Consider the following 25,955-nt stretch of genomic DNA (forward strand, 5'->3'; position numbering starts at 1 on the left):
TGGAGACGCTTTCGGCTTTGCAAGGAATAAGTATTAGAAGACCAAATGGAATTGAATTGAACAGAAATGGACAGATATGGACGAAATGGGCAGATATGGACGAGTGGTGTGGACGCATGGATTAAAGCAAAAAAAAAAATCATCTGACTGAAAAAAAAAGCTCCATGTCGTTGGCCCCTACCACATCAGCGATGCGTCAAATTTTAAACGCCGTGTTGTCCATTATCTCCTCGGCCCCTACTTATAGTACATTTACATAATTTTAACAATAACTAAAGCTAAGGCAAGACTTTACCATTGTCATTACTGGCTATAAATGATGAAACATCAAGTTTTCAGCGCAAAGTGCAAATTTATTTCAACAATACTTTAGTAATGCACAACAGTGGTTAAGAGAAAAGTGCAAGTGCAGTCGAACTTGAACCATGCTTTCAAAAGGGTGGAACAGAAAGAACTTGCAAGAAAAGTAAAGTGAAAGTTCACTTTTTCTGCTTCTTCGCAGTGAAGCCAAAGGCATCTAGTTTTTTGCCATTGCTTCCATAGACTTTTTTTATGGCAAACTACACAAAAGCACACACCTGCCATTTTCATCTTTTTGCACCATGAACTAAATGGCTTGCCATTATCGCCCATTTCATTTAGCCAAGCCCATCTCCACTTATTCTATACCGTTTTGTCGATGTCTGACACATCTGTGCCTTCATTTAAAAGAAGCGCGTCCATGCTGGCAAAACCGAAAGTAATTTGACGCGCTCTAGTGATGGAAATCGAAGGGCCTATGTCCGGTGAAATATGGCCTTATATGCAGTACTCAAGTAGTACCCCTTCTGAAATAAAAATCTCAAATCATCCCCCTTATAAAACGGCCATCCCCCCATCACATCCCTTGTGCCATTTTACCGATTAATGTGGAAATTAGCCTACTATTATTTTAACAAATATTACTATCATTTCAACATTAGAGGCTTTGCGCAGTGATAGCCTACATGTAGCCGGATAAAAAAGATGCATATTTATTTATTCGGTTGCACCTCTCATTCACACCTATACGGAGGTTTCAGTCACTGAAAACAGCTACTTTGTAAACTCTGGGCAGAGTGGAGATTTCTGAAAACTCCATCTTCAGACACGCGTGTAAATTGGGAAAACGAAGCAGCAGTGGGCGAGAGGGCGAGCGCGAATATAATGAGTCAGAGGTGTGAATCTTTCACCGAATGCCAATTGTCCCGGTTCTTCATGAAATCGCACGCGCACGCACAAATTCATTCAGTTAACTTTCAAATAACTGTTCTTGTGCACTTGCAACACCGGAGCCACTTTCCTGAATTTTGAGCTTCGGAGTATTCGCTTCTTTATCTATTTAATCAATGAATTTATTTGTCACATACATTAAATTACTAATGTAAACCATTAGTAGCCTATTTAAGCAATCGCTGTTTTCTCCACTGTTTTCCGACCTTTTGTGCTTAGTGAATGAGACACTTCATTACACTCCACTGACCGACTTCCAATTCCGGACTTTTTTGAAAATGTAAAATATAGGCCTACGAGATGTTTTTTTGGGACTTAATTCGCGTTGGTCCTTCACTATTAATTTTTGAGACTGACGAGGTACTAAATACTGTGGAATTATTTTCTCCTTACTATGAAGTTTGGCATCTTAAACAAGTGTCGGGAAATCTTGCAGCCCGACTCTGCAGCCTCCAATGTTTAAGCGAACTGCTGAAACCATAATGTTTAAAGATTAAATCGTAGGCTAATCAAACCAAAGAAAAATACAGCCTTTCCAGAACGTTGTCTGCCGAAGCCTACAAAACGCTTAATAGCAAAGGTCTTGCTGAGGCTTCAACTTTTCACCTGATCACCTTTCAATAGGCAAATATCATTATTATTACTACTACAAAAGGCCTAGTATTAGTAGTAGACAAGTAACCTAGTTGCCTAGTAGTAGGACAGCCAAATAGTTTCATCAGTGGCCTACGCCGAGCCTCTCCGGGACTAGACAGTAGTGGAGGCTTTATTTATTTATTTATTTATTTATTTATTTATGCCTATCTAGCGCAACAACTTATTCCTTTACATATACTCAAACATAGCACAAGAAAGGGTTCAACAACAGGCAATCACAGCAGCTTAGTGAAGTTCTAAATCACATCGGTGTCAGACCTATGGGCCTACCCCCCCCTTTTTTTCCCCTCGGATCTGCATCAATCTCATTATTGACCTTTAGCGCTCTCAGTTGACGGAAATCCGTCGTAGCGACGGAAAACTTTAATCCATGTGTGGACGTGTAAAGACTGCGTCTGTTCAAAAGACCAAACAATCTCTCTCTTATCGACATTCGGCTCCCTGAACAGCACCGGCCTCGATCAAGGCCGTTGCTGGGGCAACATTTCCCCCAGAAGGTCACTGCTGGGAGACACTCTCGTATTCTTCGCATTTCTTCCCCAATTTTTCGCGGTCACCGTTTTTCACCCCCAGTGTGACAAGCGGGTGTGTGACCAGCGCCGCTTGCATGGCTGCAGGAGCGGACGGCTGCTTGCTTGCGCTGGGTTACCTCTACCTCCTCCCCTCCCCTCCTACCCCTTTACCCCTTCCCCCCCACCCCTGATTGCCCCCTTCTTCCCCCCTTTCCCCCCCTCAAGTCCCATGTTTTAAAGTGTACTTGTGTTATTGTGTGCTTGTGCGGAGGTTTTTAAATGCTCCCACACTGTACTCTTGATAGGAGCATAGTAGGGGGGGGTCTTTTTTTCCTCATCTTTCCTCATGTTACTACTGTGTTTCTTTTTCTTTTATCCCTGTCTTCCTGTCCTGTTCCCCCTCTGTAAGGACAGGTTGATGGTCAATTTCACTGGTAACAGTGATAATAAAGGGTTCATTCATTCATTCAAAAGTAAAGCTTGGAAATGGAGGGGTCGCAGAGATCGCTGGTGCCTCTGGTGAGCCTACGTAGCTTGTTAGTTAGATTTCTTGGCAGATTAGCAAAGAAAGCGATCTTTAAATACAAGTGTTGTGTGTTAATCAATCATAATCATAAAGTGCGCTGCATGCTGGACATTTCCACTACTGCGGATTCTCAACGGATGTTACGAGTACCGGAATGTTCTTGATGTTGCGCAGGAAGCTCTGCAGTGTGTTCATGAGCTCTGAATTGCGTGGAGAGGTGAAGAAACGAATCACTTCCTGTCTTCTCTTCAACACACTCAGGTCTCTGGTGGGCCTGTGAAACCACTGCCTGGAAACGACACGGGAGGGAAAGTCAGAGAGCGGAAAGGATACAGGTCATGAATCTTATTAAAAACTTCTCCATAACAGGCTCTAAAATTCTGTACAACGCTTAATCTACAATTACATAAATAATAAAGATGACAGAAAGAGAGAAACCGTACCGTAGAAGTCTGGAGCCAAATTTGCACCGACAGCGATTCAGAATTCCTGCAGATGTACACATGAAACTGTTTAAAAATACACTCACGTTTTTTATACATCTATATATTAATATACGGGTGTTGGTTTGAGCCAGATGGACTGCTGGTTTGAGTATTTCAGAACCTGCTGATCTCCTCCTGGGGTTTTCACACACAATAGTCTGTAGAGTTTACACAGAATGGTGCGGAAAACAAAAAACATCGAGCGAGTGAGTGACAGTTCTGTGGGTGGAAACAAACGCCTTGTTGATAAGAGAGGGTCAGAGGACAATGGACAGACTGGGTCAAGCTTTTTTGCCAGGAAGGATATAGCAACTCACAGCAACTCTTTACAACCGTAGTGAGCAGAAAAGCATCTCAGCATGCAACAGCAGAACAGAAATCTTTGGGTGTTTTCACACCTGGTCCCCTTTAAAGGAACCAGACTCAGGGTGTTTTCACACCTGGTCCCCTTTAAAGGAACCAGACTCAGTCCTCTTTAAGTGGACCAAAAAGTGGACCAACAGAAAAAGAACTCAGTTCTTTTTGTGTTCACACTGTGAATTTATTACAAAGAGGACTGGGTTCTCTTTCTGGTCCAGTTAAGCTTTGATGGGGCCTCAGTCCTCTTTCTGTTCACACCAGGTCCTCTAGAGCCCTCAGACCCCCAGTGCATGGAATTCTAGGTAATTTTCTCTTGAATCAAAATGTCTGCTGCCATGCTTGCCCTGCTGTATTCTTTGATCAAAATAGTGCGGATTAAGGAAAATAAATGTATTATATATATATATATATATATATATATATATATATATATATATATATATATAAAATATAGTTATATTATTGTGGCCGACACATCAGTCAGTTCAGAGAACTGTAAAGCGGCTGTGGTAAGTTCCAAAAGGAAGTTGAGTTTCCCTGCTACAGTCACGTGACCAACTACGACAAACGAAGAAGGTTAAACTACAGTGAAAAAGGCGAAGTGAACCCGGTGCGCTTTTTGCTCACAATGCGCAGATTAGGTGAACCGTACCGTTGATTTTTAGCGAACCGTACTGAGACCACCTCCTGAGGTGGTCTCAGTTCGGTTCGCTTTAAAGGGGTCTGGGTACGGTTGGAGTGTTCACATATGCGCAAAAAATGCTGAGTCATCAGTCTGAGTTCGGTTAGATGGCTGAAAGGGACCAAGTGTGAAAACACCCTCTGTCTGTATACTTGGCAGAATCTGGAGAGACTCCATTTTTAAAAGTTATATAAAATGGCTCAGAGCGTTGCTTTAGGAAGTGACGATGCTTTTGTGTGTATCTTTGACATGTTTTGAACAAAGGAAAAAAAAAAGCTCTTGAATCTCAGAAGAGTCCTTGACCAATCAGATTTAGTAATATTAGTCACCTGATCTTGTTTACGAAACAGATTAAGTATTGCTCATTATTAAAGATACTTTTCGACCAACAGGGAATGGGTTCTTAAACCGGTTCCGTTCAGGATTCTTTGAACCATCGTGCCTGGTCAAGAACCAGCCCACATTTTCAACGGTTTGGAATGGAACTGTTGGAATCCAAGCTGCATCATGTACGGAGGGCGTGGCACAATTCACCACGGAAGTAAACAGTAGCAACAAGATGATGGAGATGACACACTGATTACATGTGAGCTTTTGTTCTGTTATTGTACATTAGGGTGCATCAGTTGCCCTCACTTTCATAAAATCTGATGCATTTTTGTTCGGGTGTTCCTTTTCACCAATAAAGACAGCCTGTAAAATGTTTTGACCATATTCAAAAGTCTAATGGTGGCACCATGAGGTTCATTTTTTGCCAAAAAACGCTTATTTTATGTTTTCGCGTAAGGTTTGAATCACAATGTTGGACTCCATTTATTGATTTCTTGTGACCCAGAGATCATGTTAAGAACCTTTGCGAGGGATCGAGAAGCATTAATGTGATTCATAATACATTTATATTGTTTAAAAGTAGTTGAACAATGATTCAATGAACAGCTAAAACTCAAACTGTGCTTGATAATATATTTAGAATATGTACTAAAAATCTGTATTTAAGATATTTGGTATACTCTATAAGGTGCCATAATGTTTCATGAAAAGTGATCGAAATTTTGTCATAAAAGTCACAAAATAGCAGCTTTTTCCATAACTTTGAGCTCCTGGTGCCACCATTAAACTTTTGAATTTTGTCAAAATATTTCACCCAGTGTGTTTCCTTACCAAAAGGAACATAAAAACAAAAATGCGTCATGATCGGAAGAACTTTTCATTTTTAGGGGGCAACTGATGCACCCTATTGTACATCTTTGTTTCCGGTCAATTTTTTTTTCGGGGCAACGTCCCCCGAAAATATTTTAATAGCATAACACGCAAACCCCTGCATTCTAGTGCATTTTAGTACTTATTTTCACTAAAACAAGTTATAACTTTTAAGCCTTTTTCTTTCATGTACATTAATGATTAACATGTCAAAAATATCAAATTTAATTCCCCGAGTTAATGAGTAATTTTCAGGAGTGCGTTTAGAAAACGCGGTGATTTTCCTGCTACACAGTTCATTACTTTGAAAAAAATCAGACAGTTGAACGTAAACTCAGCAAAATCCCAAAACAGTGCTGTTAAAAAGTAAAGGTCTGTTAGAGTTTCTAAAGCTTTCAGGTTTCAATGTTGGGGACGTTGAGCCTCGTTTATCAATCTTTTAGTCGAGTTGTGCGTTTGCAGAAGCGAAAGTGAACTAAACATTTCCAATTCAGATTTATGCGAGTTGAAGCCAATTGTTGACATTAGTTCGTATTGTCTGTAAATTTAAACACCAATGAAGACCAAATTTCTCATGTAAATCGGGGCGTAGCGAGGATTTTTCAAATGGAGGAGTCACACACTGACTGGCAGCCTGAGTGCATTATGCAACAAAAAATAATTCCCATTGCTAGTTTTAGGCAGCTTAGAAACCGGCTCTTCCATTATTGCTGTTTCTTCCACGGTTTCTTGATGCTGTGTTCTAGAAACGGCACTAAAACTCAGCTTCGAAGCCACAAAATGCAACTTTGATGGAAAAAAATATGTAATAAATTGCTTCACGTCGAAAGAAGGAGAAATGTTTTGCTTGTTTTGACATGGCGAATTATTAACACGAGGAAATACTTGTAATTCGCAACTAAAAAGACTGCAGCTACACTGGCAGCTTGAACACGCTTTCTAGTGCGATCGTGTTGCGCTTGCGCAGAACGGTGTCAGTCCTGCGCGCCTTAGCTTGTGCACCTGAAGGCGCGCCTAACGAGCTCCGGCACGCGCGCCGTTAACAAAGAACGCGCATTCTTTAATCAATGAACTATGTTTGGGCTATTTAAGGACCGCGCCCATGCAAGGACGATGCCAAGTATTACGCCGCGTCTAGGAACGCGAAAAATCTGAAAAATAAATTTCTCCATTCGGAAAACCGGAGATTTTCAAGAGTTTTGTCAAATATCCGGATTTCCGGGTCATCAGAGGAAAAAATCCGGAGGAAATTCAAAAAATCCGGAATTCCGGGAAAATCCAGAACACTTTCATGACTATATAATATATTATACTGCAAAATTAAATTTATGGCAAAACATTAAAAAAAAAACCCTGAAGATTCCAGAAGGTTACATTATTAATTAATAATACCTACATGTAAAGAGTGGATGAACTTGCAGGGTTTTTTGCCACATATAAGATTTAATTTAATTAATAAATAAATAAACACCTTTTTTTTAAATAGCTGAATTATATAAAATAAATAAAAATGAATTTAAGTGCATTTTATTTCTCTAACATCCAGATCTTTATCATTTTCCACTGTTGCTCGGAAGGAGCTCAAGCGAAACAGACTGTTAAGTAAGAAATGTGCCGTTTTGGGAAAATAATCAACCATTACCATTTTTTATTTATTTATTTTTATACTTATGACACGAGCATGTTACCGTAAAGACTCAGACCCTCCCTCTGTCCTGACTGCAGCTTGTAAACCGAAGGGTGCAGGTCAAATTTGAAGATCTGTAGAACGCTAAAGAAATACAAGAAACACAAGTCAAAAAAAAAAAAAACCCAGAGCATCAGTTACTGTCTAGCAATCATAATCTAAATCTGCTCACCTGTACACATCTTTATCCATATACACCACATCAGTGCTGTTAAAATTATATAAAAACACAATGAATTCATGCAAACATGTGGAATAAATCCTTAAGCCCACCGCACACCTTCCCGATTCACTTATGATTTTGTTGGGCCGATTAAATCGCTTGCGAATCGTAAATGTGTGCGGGGCACCTCGTAGCCGATTTCATCACTTCTCGGGTCAGATCAAACTGGTCTTGATATTTTCGGACGTGATCTCGTATGCAACACAATCGGTAGTGTGTGCGTTGTTACTACGATCTCATCGGTTACGATAATTTTAAACAGCCAGTTGGAGTGCCAGGATCGATCACACGTGGACTGCAGACCGGGAAGCACAACCTGTGTCACTCTGAGAAGCGTCCACCTGTCTTTATGACATTAGTTCACCTGATTACAGCAAACGGGGAAAGAGGCACGAGGCTATGGCTGTAATCGCGTCAGCTTTGAAAATGCCTGGTAAAGTATTATAGCACTGTCAGTGGGACAGAAATCGCTTGTCCGGAATCCCGGAACAAGCTGAATTTTAAAAATGACTGAACAAATTAGAATCGATTATTATTATTGATTTGTCTAGTTGGGATTATTATCCCTTTTTGATTCTAATATTCAAAATTTAATACTTCTCTATGTATGTATGAATATTTATTTTTTTCGCGGTGCGGTTTCCATCAAATCCTGCGCTCTGATTGGCTGGCGAGCGGGTCCGTATCCTACGTTACGGACCCCAGTTATGGACCTCTGGCGACTCGCTCGTTCACAACATCATCAAACATATTAGCAATTTTTGTCAACATTTATTTTCGCATTTCTCAGGAGAATAGCATTAATTTTACAGCATGGATAGCGATAACGACAGTGTTCACAGCGAAAGCGAGTTTTACTACCCTGAGGAAGAAGAAATAAAAGAAAACATTTCAGGAGAAAGCTAAAAACCTGTAACTGTTGCTAACGCCGAGCAAAAACATGGCTGAATCCTGAATGACTCAATTTTGTATAAATAGGGGACTACGTGTTTTATATACAATTTAAATGGTGTATAGAGTTTTACCAGCTTTGGGGGAGAGAGAGAGGGGATAGAGAGAGAGGGGAGAGGGGGGAGAGAGAGAGGGGATAGAGAGAGAGGGGAGAGGGGGGAGAGAGAGAGGGGAGAGAGAGGGGAGAGGGGGAGAGAGAGAGGGGAGAGGGGGGAGAGAGAGAGGGGAGAGAGAGGGGAGAGGGGGAGAGAGAGAGAGGGGAGAGAGAGAGGGGAGAGGGGGGAGAGAGAGAGGGGAGAGAGAGAGGGGAGAGAGAGGGGAGAGGGGGGAGAGAGAGAGAGAGGGGGGAGAGAGAGAGGGGAGAGAGAGAGGGGAGAGAGAGAGGGGAGAGGGGGGAGAGAGAGAGGGGAGAGAGAGAGGGGAGAGGGGGGAGAGAGGGGAGAGAGAGGGGAGAGGGGGGAGAGAGAGAGGAGAGAGAGAGGGGAGAGGGGGGAGAGAGAGAGAGGGGAGAGGGGGGAGAGAGAGAGGGGAGAGAGAGAGGGGAGAGGGGGGAGAGAGAGAGGGGAGAGAGAGGGGAGAGAGAGGGGAGAGGGGGGAGAGAGAGAGGGGAGAGAGAGAAGAGAGAGGGGAGAGAGAGAGGGGAGAGGGGGGAGAGAGAGAGGGGAGAGAGAGGGGAGAGGGGGGAGAGAGAGAGAGAGGGGGGAGAGAGAGAGGGGAGAGAGAGAGGGGAGAGAGAGAGGGGAGAGGGGGGAGAGAGAGAGGGGAGAGAGAGAGGGGAGAGGGGGGAGAGAGGGGAGAGAGAGGGGAGAGAGGGGAGAGAGAGGGGAGAGGGGGGAGAGAGAGAGGAGAGAGAGAGGGGAGAGGGGGGAGAGAGAGAGAGGGGAGAGGGGGGAGAGAGAGAGGGGAGAGAGAGAGAGGGGAGAGAGAGAGAGGGGAGAGAGAGAGGGGAGAGGGGAGAGAGAGGGGAGAGGGGGGAGAGAGGGGAGAGAGAGGGGAGAGGGGGGAGAGAGAGAGGAGAGAGAGAGGGGAGAGGGGGGAGAGAGAGAGAGGGGAGAGGGGGAGAGAGAGAGGGGAGAGAGAGAGAGGGGAGAGAGAGAGAGGGGAGAGGGGGGAGAGAGAGAGGAGAGAGGGGAGAGAGAGAGGGGAGAGAGAGAGAGGAGAGGGGGGAGAGAGAGAGGGGAGGGGGGAGAGAGAGGGGAGAGAGGGGAGAGAGAGAGGAGAGAGAAAGAGAGGGGAGAGAGGGGGAGAGAGAGAGAGAAGGGAGAGAGAGGGAAGAGAGAGGGGGGAGAGAGAGGGGGGAAGAGAGAGAGAGGGGAGAGAGAGGGGAGAGAGGGGGAGAGAGAGAGGGGGGAGAGAGAGAGGAGAGGGGGGAGAGAGAGAGGGGAGGGGGGAGAGAGAGAGGGGGGGAGAGAGAGAGAGAGGGGGAGAGAGAGAGGGGAGAGAGGGGAGAGAGAGAGGAGAGAGAAAGAGAGGGGAGAGAGGGGGAGAGAGAGAGAAGGGAGAGAGAGGGAAGAGAGAGGGGGGAGAGAGAGGGGGGAAGAGAGAGAGAGGGGAGAGAGAGGGGAGAGAGGGGGAGAGAGAGAGGGGGGAGAGAGAGAGGGAAGAGAGAGAGGGGGAAGAGAAAGGGGAGAGAGGGAAGAGAGAGAGGGGAGAGAGGGAAGAGAGAGAGAGGGGAGAGAAGGAAGAGAGAGAGGGGAGAGAGAGAGATATTTTAAATGTAACTATAAATGTATAAAATATGAGAAACTGTAATAATTGAGAGATTTTTGTCAGGTATAAGAGGAATAAAACACTTTGGGTCATGGCTTGATTGGAAAATGATCAACTTTGAGATGCTAACAGCAACTCTGACTCAAACTGTTCAGTGGTTGATTATTTTACTCTGACAGCACAACATGAAGTGATTTATCCCGGACACGATGCGTTTAGACGGGGAGTGTGTTTTAAAAAGCCCTATTCAGACAGGATTAAATGTCCATCGGGTCCTGGGATATGTTCTTATTTTACAGGAATTCCTCTGTGAGTTTATTTGCGTCCAGATTTTATACGCAGACGTCACCTCGGAGTGGAAGAAGAGATGTTACGGCTGCTGTAGCGTATTTACTTTCGCAGTGTGTATATCAACAAACAGATGCTGTGAATGAAACGTGATCACGTGACCATGTGACGCAAACATTCAAGTTCACAGAAAATACAACTCGCTAGAAACTCACTCCTCCTGTGGTCATTTTATTGCTGTCTGGATGTGAGAGTTTTATCAGCACTGATAAACTAATCCAGTCTGAATAATAATAATAATAATAATAATAATAATAATGGTGGTCATACAGTTTGTAGGTGAGGAACTGTAATATGGGAACCGGCGTGCTGCTCTCTTCCAGTTCAACACCGACTCTCCTCCTATCCAGACACTTCAGGAGCACTCCTACGGTCCTCACCTGACAAACACAGAGCATCGCTTTCATTTCAGGATAGAAAATAAGGACCGTGCAGGTGTGTAAAAACAGATCCGTACCACACCAGTGTCAAATTCAGTATCAAATCCAACCACCACTTTAACTAACGTTCGTTGTACAACCCCGATTCCAAAAAAGTTGGGGCAAAGTACAAATTGTAAATAAAAACGGAATGCAATAATTTACAAATCTCAAAAACTGATATTGTATTCACAATAGAACATAGACAACATATCAAATGTCGAAAGTGAGACATTTTGAAATTTCATGCCAAATATTGGCTCATTTGAAATTTCATGACAGCAACACATCTCAAAAAAGTTGGGACAGGGGCAATAAGAGGCTGGAAAAGTTAAAGGTACAAAAAAGGAACAGCTGGAGGACCAAACTGCAACTCATTAGGTCAGTTGGCAATAGGTCATTAACATGACTGGGTATAAAAAGAGCATCTTGGAGTGGCAGCGGCTCTCAGAAGTAAAGATGGGAAGAGGATCACCAATCCCCCTAATTCTGCGCCGACAAATAGTGGAGCAATATCAGAAAGGAGTTCGACAGTGTAAAATTGCAAAGAGTTTGAACATGTCATCATCTACAGTGCATAATATCATCAAAAGATTCAGAGAATCTGGAAGAATCTCTGTGCGTAAGGGTCAAGGCCGGAAAACCATACTGGGTGCCCGTGATCTTCGGGCCCTTAGACAGCACTGCATCGCATACAGGCATGCTTCTGTATTGGAAATCACAAAATAGGCTCAGGAATATTTCCAGAGAACATTATCTGTGAACACAATTCACCGTGCCATCCGCCGTTGCCAGCTAAAACTCTATAGTTCAAAGAAGAAGCCGTATCTAAACATGATCCAGAAGCGCAGACGTCTTCTCTGGGCCAAGGCTCATTTAAAATGGACTGTGGCAAAGTGGAAAACTGTTCTGTGGTCAGACGAATCAAAATTTGAAGTTCTTTATGGAAATCAGGGACGCCGTGTCATTCGAACTAAAGAGGAGAAGGACGACCCAAGTTGTTATCAGCGCTCAGTTCAGAAGCCTGCATCTCTGATGGTATGGGGTTGCATTAGTGCGTGTGGCATGGGCAGCTTACACATCTGGAAAGACACCATCAATGCTGAAAGGTATATCCAGGTTCTAGAGCAACATATGCTCCCATCCAGACGACGTCTCTTTCAGGGAAGACCTTGCATTTTCCAACATGACAATGCCAAACCACATACTGCATCAATTACAGCATCATGGCTGCGTAGAAGAAGGGTCCGGGTACTGAACTGGCCAGCCTGCAGTCCAGATCTTTCACCCATAGAAAACATTTGGCGCATCATAAAACGGAAGATACGACAAAAAAGACCTAAGACAGTTGAGCAACTAGAATCCTACATTAGACAAGAATGGGTTAACATTCCTATCCCTAAACTTGAGCAACTTGTCTCCTCAGTCCCCAGACGTTTACAGACTGTTGTAAAGAGAAAAGGGGATGTCTCACAGTGGTGAACATGGCCTTGTCCCAACTTTTTTGAGATGTGTTGTTGTCATGAAATTTAAAATCACCTAATTTTTCTCTTTAAATGATACATTTTCTCAGTTTAAACATTTGATATGTCATCTATGTTCTATTCTGAATAAAATATGGAATTTTGAAACTTCCACATCATTGCATTCCGTTTTTATTTACAATTTGTACTTTGTTCCAACTTTTTTGGAATCGGGGTTGTATTTATTGTGCCGGTTATCTGTTATTCAGACAAAACATAAAGCAGTCAAGCTCTAATCAGCGAAATGAGGGCGGGGCTGACCATCAACACCGAGTCGAACGGGATGCAGGAGGACAGATACAGGAGTCGGTCTTTCTCTGTGATGGACGGAGGGAGGAAAGGGAGATGTGCTGACAGCAGCCTCTGTTTACTGACCTCCAGTCCTGCGAATGAAGAGACGTTCCACAAGATTTACATCCTTTAGCTACCTACAGCAAGAGTGTGAATGAAACATTACATATGACTATTAATGATCTTTACAATGGCCGTGATTACAGTAAGTGGACTCAGTATGATCTCTGCATCCTCATGCACTTTCAGAAGAATTCACGTGTCTAAACCACTCTGTGTCGTGCTGTTATAGGAAACTAATCAACAGCAGATGGTGCGGTGATCTTTTTTTTAAAAACTTTTTAATCATTTCTAGTTACATTTAAATGTTCGGGAGTCACATTAGAGCAGCTATAAACATCTTGTCATGTGACTGAGAAATCGCCAAGCGTAAACTCCTCTGTCCTGAAGATATCTGAAAACATGACCTCTGACTGTTACTGGAGACTCCTTCCATAAACATCTCCTGACCCTTTTTTAATCTGTTTATATTCCTGGAGTTTCTACTGAACGAGTCCCTGTGAATGAGCCGTGACTATAGAAACGATAAGGTATTAGAACAAGCGCTTTAATATAAACCGGTGATTTGTAGCTGTGCTACAGTCAGAGGTGCTGTTTAAGAAAATTAATCGACGCTATCTGACCAATCAGAATCCAGACTTCAATAGCACTGGATAATTTATTGATTTATTTTCTTTCTTTCAACATGAGAAGATAAACTTCATATCTTCACGCCACTGCGTAATGTTCTTTATATTACATGGACACATCCACAAAAAAAAAAAAATACACAAGTTAATCAAAATAATTTTAATTTGGAACCGGTTCACCATTTTAACAACGCGCGTCTAGTCAGCAGGAAAACACTGGGAGTGACGTCATCAGAGTGAAATACTGGTAATTATTATACATCCGGGACACTTTTTCCATGGAATAAAAACATGTGTTCTATTCCCTTCTAGCGGGTTTCATTAATTTCGTTTGATAGCATGTAATGTTGTTAGCATATCGCTTATCCTACGTGTATTACGTCACTCTACCCAACGGAGAATGAGCGTCAAATATGGTTTACGATATTGCATTGTTGTCAAGACATGACGATGTCACACATCAGAGATGTAAAACTTCTGTGCTAGTGAGTGACTGGAACAATTTGTAAACAAACATGGCCGCCAGGTTCGCTTCGTTAAATACACTAAGATTTTGAGAGAATTTTGAAAGGGAAAGACATGTTGAACACCCGAAAGGAATGTGTTGTAGTCGAGTCACTAAACCTCGAGTCCGAGTCCAGTCTCGAGTCCCCAGTGCTCAAGTTCAAGTCATTAAAAAAATAAATAAATAAACCAATTTCGAGTTGAGTCCACTACTGATCCAAGAACGAGACTCCAACCGGACCATGAACGGTGTCTGTTTCAGCGCCATTAACGCGAGTTTGTTCCTGAAAAAGTGAATGTGCTTCTCTTTATCAGGGAGTGTGCAGTATTCTTTCAGAGATGGTTGGGAGACGGATGTAAGTGCAGAAGGTGCGTTTATTAACACAAGTGAAGACGGTAAACAATCCAGAATTGTAAAACAGTGAAACAGGCGATCGGTCGAGCGAGGCACAAACAGGCTATCGTAGACTCCGCAGAGTCAAAGACGAGAAACAGGAAATCAGGGATCAGGAAACCAAACAAGGAAATAAGGCTCGGTAATGTATCAGCAATGCAACTCAATACTTCGCAAAGGAAGTGTGTTTTCGCAGTTTTTATACAGGCGTGCTGATTGCGCCTTAAACCTGTGCAGGTGCCAGTCGTTTATGGTGCACATGAGAGTCTGCTTGGCGCACGCTGTCCGGAGCACACCTGAGAGTCTATCTGATGCATGCGCCAAGGCACACAGGTATGACACTCTTACACAAAATTAGTACAAAAATTAATGTAGATATAAATATCTTCTGCCAAATTATTATGGCATGTTACAAAAAATAAAGAAAAAATCAGAGTCCTCGTCTCCAATTTACGAGTCCGAATACGGTTAATGCACGAGTCCGAGTCATCAGTGCTCAAATCCAAGTCAAGTCACGAGTCCTTAAAATTAGGGCACGAGTCGGACTCAAGTACTACAAGCCTGGTGTACACTACCGTTCAAAAGTTTGGGGTCACTCAGACAATTTAGTGTTTTCCATGAAAAGTCACACTTTTATTTCCCACCATAAGTTGTAAAATGAATAGAAAATATAGTCAAGACATTTTTCTGGCCATTTTGAGCATTTAATCGACCCCACAAATGTGATGCTCCAGAAACTCAATCTGCTCAAAGGAAGGTCAGTTTTATAGCTTCTCTAAAGAGCTCAACTGTTTTCAGCTGTGCTAACATGATTGTACAAGGGTTTTCTAATCATCCATTAGCCTTCTGAGGCAATGAGCAAACACATTGTACCATTAGAACACTGGAGTGAGAGTTGCTGGAAATGGGCCTCTATACACCTATGGAGATATTGCACCAAAAACCACACATTTGCAGCTAGAATAGTCATTTAGCACATTAGCAATGTATAGAGTGGATTTCTGATTAGTTTAAAGTGATCTGCATTGAAAAGAACAGTGCTTTTCTTTCAAAAATAAGCACATTTCAAAGTGACCCCAAACTTTTGAACGGTAGTGTATGTACAACAACAATAGCTGGCTTTTTTCGTGGTCTATCAGATATATTCTATTCAGCTACTCATCTTCGACTCGTTCAGTATCATGCTAGCTGAATGGAATAGACCACGAAAAAAAAACCCAGACAATATTATTTAAATATGTCCCTCGGATCCACGATGTATGTCGTATGAAAAATGCAAGTTTTTCAACATGAGAAGATAAACTTTATATCTTCAAGCCAGCGTGATTTTCTTTTTATTATATCGACACATTCACAAACAAAACGTCCCCAAATTTATCAAAACAACTCTCTCACCGAGTTCCTCACGAGTGACAGATAGAGATTTATGTCGCGGTTTTGGTTCTCCATGTCCCGGATGGAGCTCGGATGAAAAATACGAGTGGTGTATTTCACAGTAAAACACTCGTATCTGTATAATAGAATAAATTACTACCTCTTGGATGATGGTTATTATACAGGAGATCTGTGAGGTTTCTGTAGTTTTTTTTTTCCCATTAATACAGACTCTCTCATTACTCGGGTATAAACCTGATTCAGGAAGCATGACCTACGAGTTCGGGTTTCACAAAACAGTCCAAGGATCGGGGACAACCCCGAACGCTTTCCCTTCAAATACTGGACCTCTTTATATCGAGAACACTGCTGACTGAGTACGGCTGCTTTATCCAGACACGCAGAAACAGGCAAAATCTACTTTGAGGAAATTTAAGAACATGATAAGATTCAAAATTGAGGATTGCTGAATTGTTGCACAGCTGGATTTTCTTTCAGCACAGAACAAGGGCTGGTTGTACTTTTCATCGTGTTGGTACCAGGTACCGGGTTCCATGCCCTGGAGCACTGGATTGATGTCTAATTTTCCCAGAACCCTACAGGCGTAAATGGAGAAGAAGTACAACTCCGTATCAGACACATTTATATCAATACCTCAGGATCTAAGTGCCGTGTTTTACACCTTTTTTGTTTCGAGACAAGTTTCCTCCCCTTCCTAATAGACTTCCATTAGATTCTCTTATTTTCACTGTGCTGCCTTATTGTATTTACACTACCGTTCAAAAGTTTGGGGTCACTTTGAAATGTCCTTATTTTTGAAAGAAAAGCACTGTTCTTTTCAATGAAGATCACTTTAAACTAATCAGAAATCCACTCTATACATTGCTAATGTGGTAAATGACTATTCTAGCTGCAAATGTGTGGTTTTTGGTGCAATATCTCCATAGGTGTATAGAGGCCCATTTCCAGCAACTCTCACTCCAGTGTTCTAATGGTACAATGTGTTTGCTCATTGCCTCAGAAGGCTAATGGATGATTAGAAAACCCTTGTACAATCATGTTAGCACAGCTGAAAACAGTTGAGCTCTTTAGAGAAGCTATAAAACTGACCTTCCTTTGAGCAGATTGAGTTTCTGGAGCATCACATTTGTGGGGTCGATTAAATGCTCAAAATGGCCAGAAAAATGTCTCGACTATATTTTCTATTCATTTTACAACTTATGGTGGTAAATAAAAGTGTGACTTTTCATGGAAAACGCAAAATTGTCTGAGTGACCCCAAACTTTTGAACGGTAGTGTATGTTTATTTATGAACGCTTGTATTTTACAGTAACAGTAATACTGCAGTTTTCCCTCACCATCAATCAAGTATCTCTCTCTGTCCATCCGTCTCATCAGCACCACAAATGTCTCCATGAACCAGTTTTCTCTGCTCTGTTCTGCGACTATTACAGCTTTCTATGAATCTGATAATAAACAGCATTATGAAGTGAGACCAACTGCTGAGCAGGACACGTCGCTGGAGACCGGTGTTGTGAAACTTAGCATCCCAATGACCTTTGACCTTAAGTGAGCGCCAGAAAGACAGAACAATAAAAAAATGACAGTAAGTAGGATATCCTTTTTTCCCCCCTTAGAAAATATGTACATACCAGGGTTGGAAATTAACTATCCATTCATGGGATTCTCCCCTGTTGGCTTTTCTCCACTTCTCATTAAAAAAATTTTAAAAACTTTTTCGACCTTCACATCTTCGGCCTGTGTCTCCTGGGAGGTTTCCTCTGCAGATCGACTAACCGCTATGATGTACCATTTTTTTTTGTTTGTTTGTTTACTGCAACGCTAGCCTCGGCTGCTTGACCTGAGCTAATTCTCTTCAACCATCAGTCGGTAGTTAGCGTTCTATGCTCAAATTTAGCGCTAGCTTGAGTTTGATGCTCAAGTTGCCACATTAAATCTGAGTCTTCTTGTTTCACGCAGACACTTTAACGAGGAGATCGTGTGCTCATTAATGTGTCAGAGTGGAACAAGCAGACTCGGATTCAATCTGCATCGTGGAATTTCACAAACAGTTCTGTTACAACTAAATTATTTCTTTGTATATGCTACTTTTATTTATCTGCCACTGTGGCTCGTAGGTTAAGCAAATCCACCCGCCACAAATGTTTGGTTGTCCTGAACAGTCGGACTACCGTTAATGCCGAGCCATGATAAATAAAATAAAGAAAACAAGCCAACACAAAGCCATAAATTAAGATGAATAAAATTAATCATTCAATTATGCCGAAAGAAATGGCGCTGTATAAAAGAAGGATCTTCAGCTGACAGAAGATTTAGTGCATTATTAAATATTATAAATATTATTACACATTTTTATTGGTATAGTTGCAACTCAAAATTATTTCACCTCTGCCTTTCAGACTTGACCCCGATTGTTCACTTCACGCTCCCAGCTGTGTGCACACTTAACCTTTTATAGAGTTTTGTGGGTGTCGCTAAATGCAAATGAGCTGTTTCAGGAATGTGCTTTGAGTTTTATGGGTGATTAACACACACACACACACACACACACACAAGTACAAAGAAAAGTCAGCCTTTCTGAAAAGTCTGGAAATGGAGATCCTGTGTGTGTGTGTGTGTGTGTGTGTGTGTGTGTGTGTGTGTGTGTTCTGAAACATTAACACTGGATGAAAAAAATAAAATAAAATTTTATATATATATATATATATATATATATATATATATATATGCAAAATTATTTTGCTGAAAATAATGGACAAAATCATGCACTTTTTTTTTTTTTTATATTTTGAGGTTCAAGGATATGCCAAGATCAATCAACTGTTAGCCCAGGTAGCTACATTAGCAAAAAAGTAGTGAGAGTAGGTTATTCAGGCTGAAAGGAGGATGTGGGTCTGTTTCTAATTTGCATATTCAGGTCCCATTATTAATATTGGTTTATGAACACATATGTGAGGAGCGCTTTAATCTTTACGGGGTGATAATACCCTGTAAAGTCCTGTCCTTACCGAAATCAGCGTTGGGATACACAACAATTTCAGGTCTGTACTCTGGATTTGATCCTAAAACACAGACAGAAGCACATGAATAAACGTGTGTGGTTTCCATCCCGTACCCCCCCGAGCACCGAACAGAACTGACCCAGTGCTCTGATAAACCGGGTCAGATTTCTGTCCTGCTTCGCACTGGTGATGAGGACGCGAGGGCTGAGCTCCTGTATGACTAAAACAGAGAAGGAACGTGAAATTCACACAAGTGGAAATAAATTAACGTCCTCAGAGAATTTAACTCTGTTCAGGTATGAAGGATAAACACACACATGCCCCTTTTCCACCAAAACAGTTCCAGGGCTGGTTCGGGGCCAGTGCTTAGTTTGGAACCGGGTTTTCTGTTTCCACTGACAAAGAACTGGCTCTGGGCCAGAAAAACCAGTTCCAGGCTAGCACCAACTCTCTGCTGGGCCAGAGGAAAGAACCGCTTACGTCAGCGGGGGGGCAGAGTTGTTAAGACCAACAACAATAACAAGACCGTGAAAGATCGCCATTTTTAAGCAACGAGAAGCAGCAGCTGTACAAACGCGAAGTCAGCCATTATTATTATTATTGTTGTTGTTGCTGCTGCTGCTTCGGTGTTGCTTTTGCTTCGATATTCGCGCCAAGGTTTATGCAAACGTAGCAACGTAACTGACGTATACAGCGACGTAACTGACGTATACAGCGACGTAACTGACGTATACAGCGACGTAATGACGTGGCTTCTCTTAGCACCGCGAGCTATGGAAAAGCAAACTGGTTCTCAGCTGGCTCGCAAGTTGAACGAGTTGTGAACCAGCACCGGCCCCGAACCAGCCCTGGAACTGATTTGGTGGAAAAAGGGGTAACACTGCGTTTACTGCAGACTGGGTCTGGGCTTCAGAGGGGGACAGGAACAGAGCCAGGAGTCAGAAAGGACTGGGAGTCGGAAAGGAAGAAAGAACAGAGAAAGTCAAATGAAGGAAAGAAAGAACAGAGAAAGTCAAAAGAAAGAAAGAAAGAAAGAAAGAAAGAAAGAAAGAAAGAAAGAAAGAAAGAAAGAACAGAGAAAGTCAAAAGAAAGAAAGAACAGAGAAAGTCAAAAGAAAGAAAGCTAGAAAGAAAGCAAGAAAGAAAGAAAGTACAGAGAAAGTCAAAAGAAAGAAAGAAAGAAAGAAAGAAAGAAAGAAAGAAAGAAAGAAAGAAAGAAAGAAAGAAAGAAAGAAAGAAAGAAAGAAAGAAAGGCTAAAAAGGAGAGCAAGAACAAAAAAGGAGGCTAGCATGAAAGTAGTAAGAAAGAAGTGTACAATAAAAGAAAGAGAAAGAAGAAAAGAAAGCTAGAAAGAAAGGCAAGAACACAAAAGCAGGAAAGCAAGCTACAAGGGAAGAAATAGAGATAATGAAAGAAAGGAAAGCTAGAAAGAAGAAAGGAAGAAAAGCTACATAATATAAAAATGAAAAAGAAAATTTGACAAACTTAAGAAAGAAAGAAAGAAAGAAAGAAAGAAAGAAAGAAAGAAAGAAAGAAAGAAAGAAAGAAAGAAACGAACAATACTGTAGACACCAAAACTATGAAATAGCATCTGGAACATATCTGGAATTAGGTAGTTTAAAAAAAAAGTGTTTGATATTTTAGATTCTTCAGCATATCCAGCATTTCTCTTGATGACGCTTTACACACTATCGGCGTTCTCTTAACCAGCTTCATGAGGGAGTCACCTGGAACGCTCTTCAATTCACAGGTGCGTCTCGTCAAAATTAATTAGTGGACAAGTTTCTTGCTTCTTAATGAGTTTGAGATCAAACAGTAAATAACAATATTATTAATAAATTTCCCGATTCCACAGGTGTAGTAACCCATACATTATTATATCATGAACCAGACAACGAAGTAAAGAGAAACAACATCCATCATTACTTTAAGACAGGAAGCGACTTTTAATTAAAAAATAAAGAAAAAACACAGAATAAAAGGGGTGTCCAAACTTTTGCCTGGTACTGTATATACAGTTAAATAAAATCACAATAATGTCTTAATTCATGTTCTCGAAGTGTTCATTAACACTGTATTTATCTTTATTTAAAGAGTGTTGTGATGTTTTTACTTCTGTCCAGCAGACTGAGGTCTCGGTTATCCACCGCATCAGGCATGACGTTCAGGGTGCAATCTTTACTGTCGTAGAAACTGAGTCCGACCTGGCCGTGATGTACAAGTACACTCAGGTACACCTGCAGATCTCACACACACACACAATAAAGAAAGAGAAGACCGAGAGGCTGGTGAAGTAACGACTGTTTATAGCTACTATAACGTTCGTAAGAGAGCATAGGAACAAACTTGTTCTGTGGAACATTAAATGTAACTAGAAATGGATAAAAAGTACAGTCTATCAAGCTTTACTAATTCTTTAAAAAAATGTGTTGGTAGGCTGCTGTAGAATAAAACAATGGAATATTTCAGGAAAATAATAAACTTCAGGGTGGTAATAGTAATTCTGCTTCATCGCACCACCCTGTCGTTGATTATTTTCCGATAACCTCAAGGCCCTGAAGTGTTTTATTCCCTATATATTATAATATCATAAAAATATCAACAATTCACCTCAGAGGTTTCCTCATTTTCATTCTCATCTCCATCCAGACTGGCAGGCTGGGATGGAAAATCTCCTCCTTGAGTCACGTTACTCGCCTCTGCCATGCCGTTGCTAGAAATTTAACCTTTTTTTTGACAAAAAAATTTTAAAAAATAAAATAAAATCTTACTGCCGAACACTAACGACCTGTATCCAGAATTATTTGGAAAGACGTCCATATTTATCATCTAAAGAGCAAATGAAAAAACACAATTATCACAAAAGGGTTATTAACCCTTTAAGACACTATGTTTTGCGATTTTTAAAAAAATAATAATATTTGTGAAAGCTTTAAGTATTTCCTCAGGAATGAAGGGAAAATGAAACAACTGGTACAAAAATATTTTAACATCTAATCAGTAACTTTTCATAGCATTACATTCTGAAACCTGAAATTTTATCAATGTTAAAATATCACAATATTGATATCATATTGGATCGTATCGTATCGCCCAGCCCTACATTCAAATCACAGAAAGGTATCAACTGAATTCTTTTCTGAATATTATCCATTACTAATATTATTTTCTGTCAAAAAAGTTGTTAAAAACGTTTTTTTTAAGTACACAGTTTTCCTAAAATCAATAATTCAACATTCCTGACAAAAGTTAGCTCGTTTTGCTAGCTCGGTCTCTACACCTGCTAAAATTATGCTAAAGCTAAGGCTATCTAGCTAACCAAAGATAAAACTAAATAACTGTAATATCAGCAAAAGTGTTTATTGTCGATGTACCTACCCTTAAACAACCTTTATTACTACAAAACGTCGGTTTTAAGTTTTAATAATAGGTGACAATGTCTAGCTAATAAGAAGCATCTTAATTAGCCAACTGTTTTAAATGCTGGGAGTCGATTCCAAAAAGAGTCAATTCTCAGATACCAGGCTTTATAAAAAGGACAATTCTTTGGAGTCGACTCCAACCTCTCGAAACCATAAATATCAGCAGTCTGAGAATATTTTACAAAGTGAAATGTAAAGTCTACGAAAAAAATCTGGTTTAAAATTAAAAATATTATATGGAAAGGAGCTGAGGTGATTTAGCTAGCGTTAGCTTCCTGATTTCTCATTCGGAATGTTTAAAAGGTGGATTAAGTTATTAAGCGTGTCCCTTGTTATCATTTCATTTTAATTACACTGTAATTACCCGGATTCGCTCTATAACAAGACTCTTATTCTGGGTTTCAATTATTTGAATCGGATAAACTGGTATGGAGTCGACTCTTTAGCCTCCTTAGCTGGGGGGGGGGGCTCTTTTGCCTCCTTAGCTGGGGGGGGGGGACTCTTTAGCCTCCTTAGCTGGGGGGGGGGGGACTCTTTAGCCTCCTTAGCTGGGGGGGGGGGGGGGGGGGGCCTTTAGCCTCCTTAGCTGGGGGGGGGGCCTTTAGCCTCCTTAGCTGGGGGGGGGCCTTTAGCCTCCTTAGCTGGGGGGGGGGGACTCTTTAGCCTCCTTAGCTGGGGGGGGGGGCCTTTAGCCTCCTTAGCTGGGGGGGGGCCTTTAGCCTCCTTAGCTGGGGGGGGGGGCCTTTAGCCTCCTTAGCTGGGGGGGGGGGACTCTTTGGCCTCCTTAGCTGGGGGGGGGGGGGCCCTTTAGCCTCCTTAGCTGGGGGGGGGGGCTTTAGCCTCCTTAGCTGGGGGGGGGGGCCTTTAGCCTCCTTAGCTTAGCTAATAAATAGCTGGGGGGGGGGGAAGGGTGTTTGTTTTAGCCTCCTTAGCTTAGCTAATAAATAGCTTGGGAGTGTTTGTTTAGGCTCCTTAGCTTAGCTAATAAATAGCTGGGGGTGTTTGTTTGTTTAGCCTCCTTAGCTTAGTTAATAAATAGCTGGGGGGTGTTTGTTTGTTTTAGCCTCCTTAGCTTAGCTAATAAATAGCTGGGGGGGGGGGTTGTTTGTTTAGCCTCCTTAGCTTAGTTAATAAATAGCTGGGGGTGTTTGTTTGTTTGTTTAGCCTCCTTAGCTTAGTTAATAAATAGCTGGGGGGTGTTTGTTTGTTTGTTTAGCCTCCTTAGCTTAGCTAATAAATAGCTGGGGGGGGAGGGTGTTTGTTTAGCCTCCTTAGCTTAGCTAATAAATAGCTGGGAGTGTTTGTTTGTTTGTTTAGCCTCCTTAGCTTAGTTAATAAATAGCTGGGGGGGGGGGGTGTTTGTTTGTTTAGCCTCCTTAGCTTAGCTAATAAATAGCTGGGGGGTGTTTGTTTAGCCTCCTTAGCTTAGTTAATAAATAGCTGGGGGTGTTTGTTTGTTTAGCCTCCTTAGCTTAGCTAATAAATAGCTTGGGGTGTTTATTTATTTGTTTGCTTTAGCCTCCTTAGCTTAGTTAATAAATAGCTGGGGGTGTTTGTTTGTTTGTTTGTTTAGCCTCCTTAGCTTAGTTAATAAATAGCTGGGGGGTGTTTGTTTGTTTGTTTAGCCTCCTTAGCTTAGCTAATAAATAGCTGGGGGGGGGGAGGGTGTTTGTTTAGCCTCCTTAGCTTAGCTAATAAATAGCTGGGGGTGTTTGTTTGTTTGTTTAGCCTCCTTAGCTTAGTTAATAAATAGCTGGGGGGGGGGGGGTGTTTGTTTGTTTAGCCTCCTTAGCTTAGCTAATAAATAGCTGGGGGGTGTTTGTTTAGCCTCCTTAGCTTAGTTAATAAATAGCTGGGGGTGTTTGTTTGTTTAGCCTCCTTAGCTTAGCTAATAAATAGCTTGGGGGTGTTTATTTATTTGTTTGCTTTAGCCTCCTTAGCTTAGTTAATAAATAGCTGGGGGGGGGGTTGTTTGTTTAGCCTCCTTAGCTAATAAATAGCTTGGGGTGTTTATTTATTTGTTTGTTTTAGCCTCCTTAGCTTAGTTAATAAATAGCTGGGAGGGGGGTGTTTGTTTGTTTAGCCTCCTTAGCTTAGCTAATAAATAGGTTGGGGGTGTTTATTTGTTTGCTTTAGCCTCCTTAGCTTAGCTAATAAATAGCTTGGGAGTGTTTGTTTAGGGTCCTTAGCTTAGCTAATAAATAGCTGGGGGTGTTTGTTTGTTTTAGCCTCCTTAGCTTAGTTAATAAATAGCTGGGGGGTTGTTTGTTTGTTTGTTTAGCCTCCTTAGCTTAGCTAATAAATAGCTGGGGGGGTGTTTATTTATTTGTTTGCTTTAGCCTCCTTAGCTTAGTTAATAAATAGCTGGGGGGGTGTTTGTTTGTTTGTTTAGCCTCCTTAGCTGAGCTAATAAATAGCTGGGGGGGGTGTTTGTTTAGCCTCCTTAGCTTAGTTAATAAATAGCTGGGGGGTGTTTGTTTAGCCTCCTTAGCTTAGCTAATAAATAGCTTGGGGGTGTTTATTTGTTTGCTTTAGCCTCCTTAGCTTAGTTAATAAATAGCTGGGGGGGGTTGTTTGTTTAGCCTCCTTAGCTTAGCTAATAAATAGCTTGGGGTGTTTATTTATTTGTTTGTTTTAGCCTCCTTAGCTTAGTTAATAAATAGCTGGGGGGTGTTTGTTTGTTTAGCCTCCTTAGCTTAGCTAATAAATAGGTTGGGGGTGTTTATTTGTTTGCTTTAGCCTCCTTAGCTTAGCTAATAAATAGCTTGGGAGTGTTTGTTTAGCCTCCTTAGCTTAGCTAATAAATAGCTTGGGGTGTTTATTTATTTGTTTGTTTTAGCCTCCTTAGCTTAGTTAATAAATAGCTGGGGGGTGTTTGTTTGTTTAGCCTCCTTAGCTTAGCTAATAAATAGGTTGGGGGTGTTTATTTTTTTGCTTTAGCCTCCTTAGCTTAGCTAATAAATAGCTTGGGAGTGTTTGTTTAGGCTCCTTAGCTTAGCTAATAAATAGCTGGGGGTGTTTGTTTGTTTGTTTGTTTAGCCTCCTTAGCTTAGTTAATAAATAGCTGGGGGGGTGTTTGTTTGTTTGTTTGTTTGTTTGTTTGTTTGTTTGTTTAGCCTCCTTAGCTTAGCTAATAAATAGCTGGGGGGTGTTTGTTTGTTTAGCCTCCTTAGCTTAGTTAATAAATAGCTGGGGGGTGTTTGTTTGTTTAGCCTCCTTAGCTTAGCTAATAAATAGCTTGGGGGGTGTTTGTTTAGCCTCCTTAGCTTAGCTAATAAATAGCTTGGGGGGTGTTTGTTTGTTTTAGCCTCATTAGCTTAGCCAATAAATAGCTTGGGGTGTTTGTTTAGCCTCCTTAGCTTAGCTAATAAATAGCTGGGGGGGTGTTTGTTTAGCCTCCTTAGCTTAGTTAATAAATAGCTGGGGGGTGTTTGTTTGTTTAGCCTTCTTAGCTTAGCTAATAAATAGCTGGGGGGTGTTTGTTTGTTTGTTTGTTTAGCCTCCTTAGCTTAGTTAATAAATAGCTGGGGGGTGTTTGTTTGTTTGTTTGTTTAGCCTCCTTAGCTTAGTTAATAAATAGCTGGGGGGTGTTTGTTTGTTTGTTTAGCCTCCTTAGCTTAGTTAATAAATAGCTGGGGGGGGGGGTGTTTGTTTGTTTAGCCTCCTTAGCTTAGTTAATAAATAGCTGGGGGGTGTTTGTTTAGCCTCCTTAGCTTAGTTAAT

General features: G+C 41.5%; 1 protein-coding gene across 1 annotated transcript in view; it reads right to left on the reverse strand.

The window, feature by feature from the left end:
• msh5 (mutS homolog 5) overlaps positions 1-21,516 on the reverse strand; it is a 75,046-nt gene extending 53,530 nt beyond the window's left edge. Inside the window, exons 1-10 of the mRNA XM_060898210.1 lie at positions 21,421-21,516; positions 20,924-21,047; positions 18,949-19,029; positions 18,816-18,869; positions 12,796-12,917; positions 10,863-10,972; positions 7,533-7,568; positions 7,362-7,444; positions 3,390-3,435; positions 3,097-3,235 (exon numbers count right to left, since the gene is read on the reverse strand). Coding sequence (XP_060754193.1) covers positions 3,097-3,235; positions 3,390-3,435; positions 7,362-7,444; positions 7,533-7,568; positions 10,863-10,972; positions 12,796-12,917; positions 18,816-18,869; positions 18,949-19,029; positions 20,924-21,047; positions 21,421-21,516 — 891 coding nt within the window. The remainder of the gene's footprint in view (positions 1-3,096; positions 3,236-3,389; positions 3,436-7,361; positions 7,445-7,532; positions 7,569-10,862; positions 10,973-12,795; positions 12,918-18,815; positions 18,870-18,948; positions 19,030-20,923; positions 21,048-21,420) is intronic.
• Positions 21,517-25,955: the final 4,439 nt, after the last annotated feature.

Source organism: Neoarius graeffei, chromosome 17 (genome assembly GCF_027579695.1).
Source record: "Neoarius graeffei isolate fNeoGra1 chromosome 17, fNeoGra1.pri, whole genome shotgun sequence".
Taxonomy (NCBI): domain Eukaryota; kingdom Metazoa; phylum Chordata; class Actinopteri; order Siluriformes; family Ariidae; genus Neoarius; species Neoarius graeffei.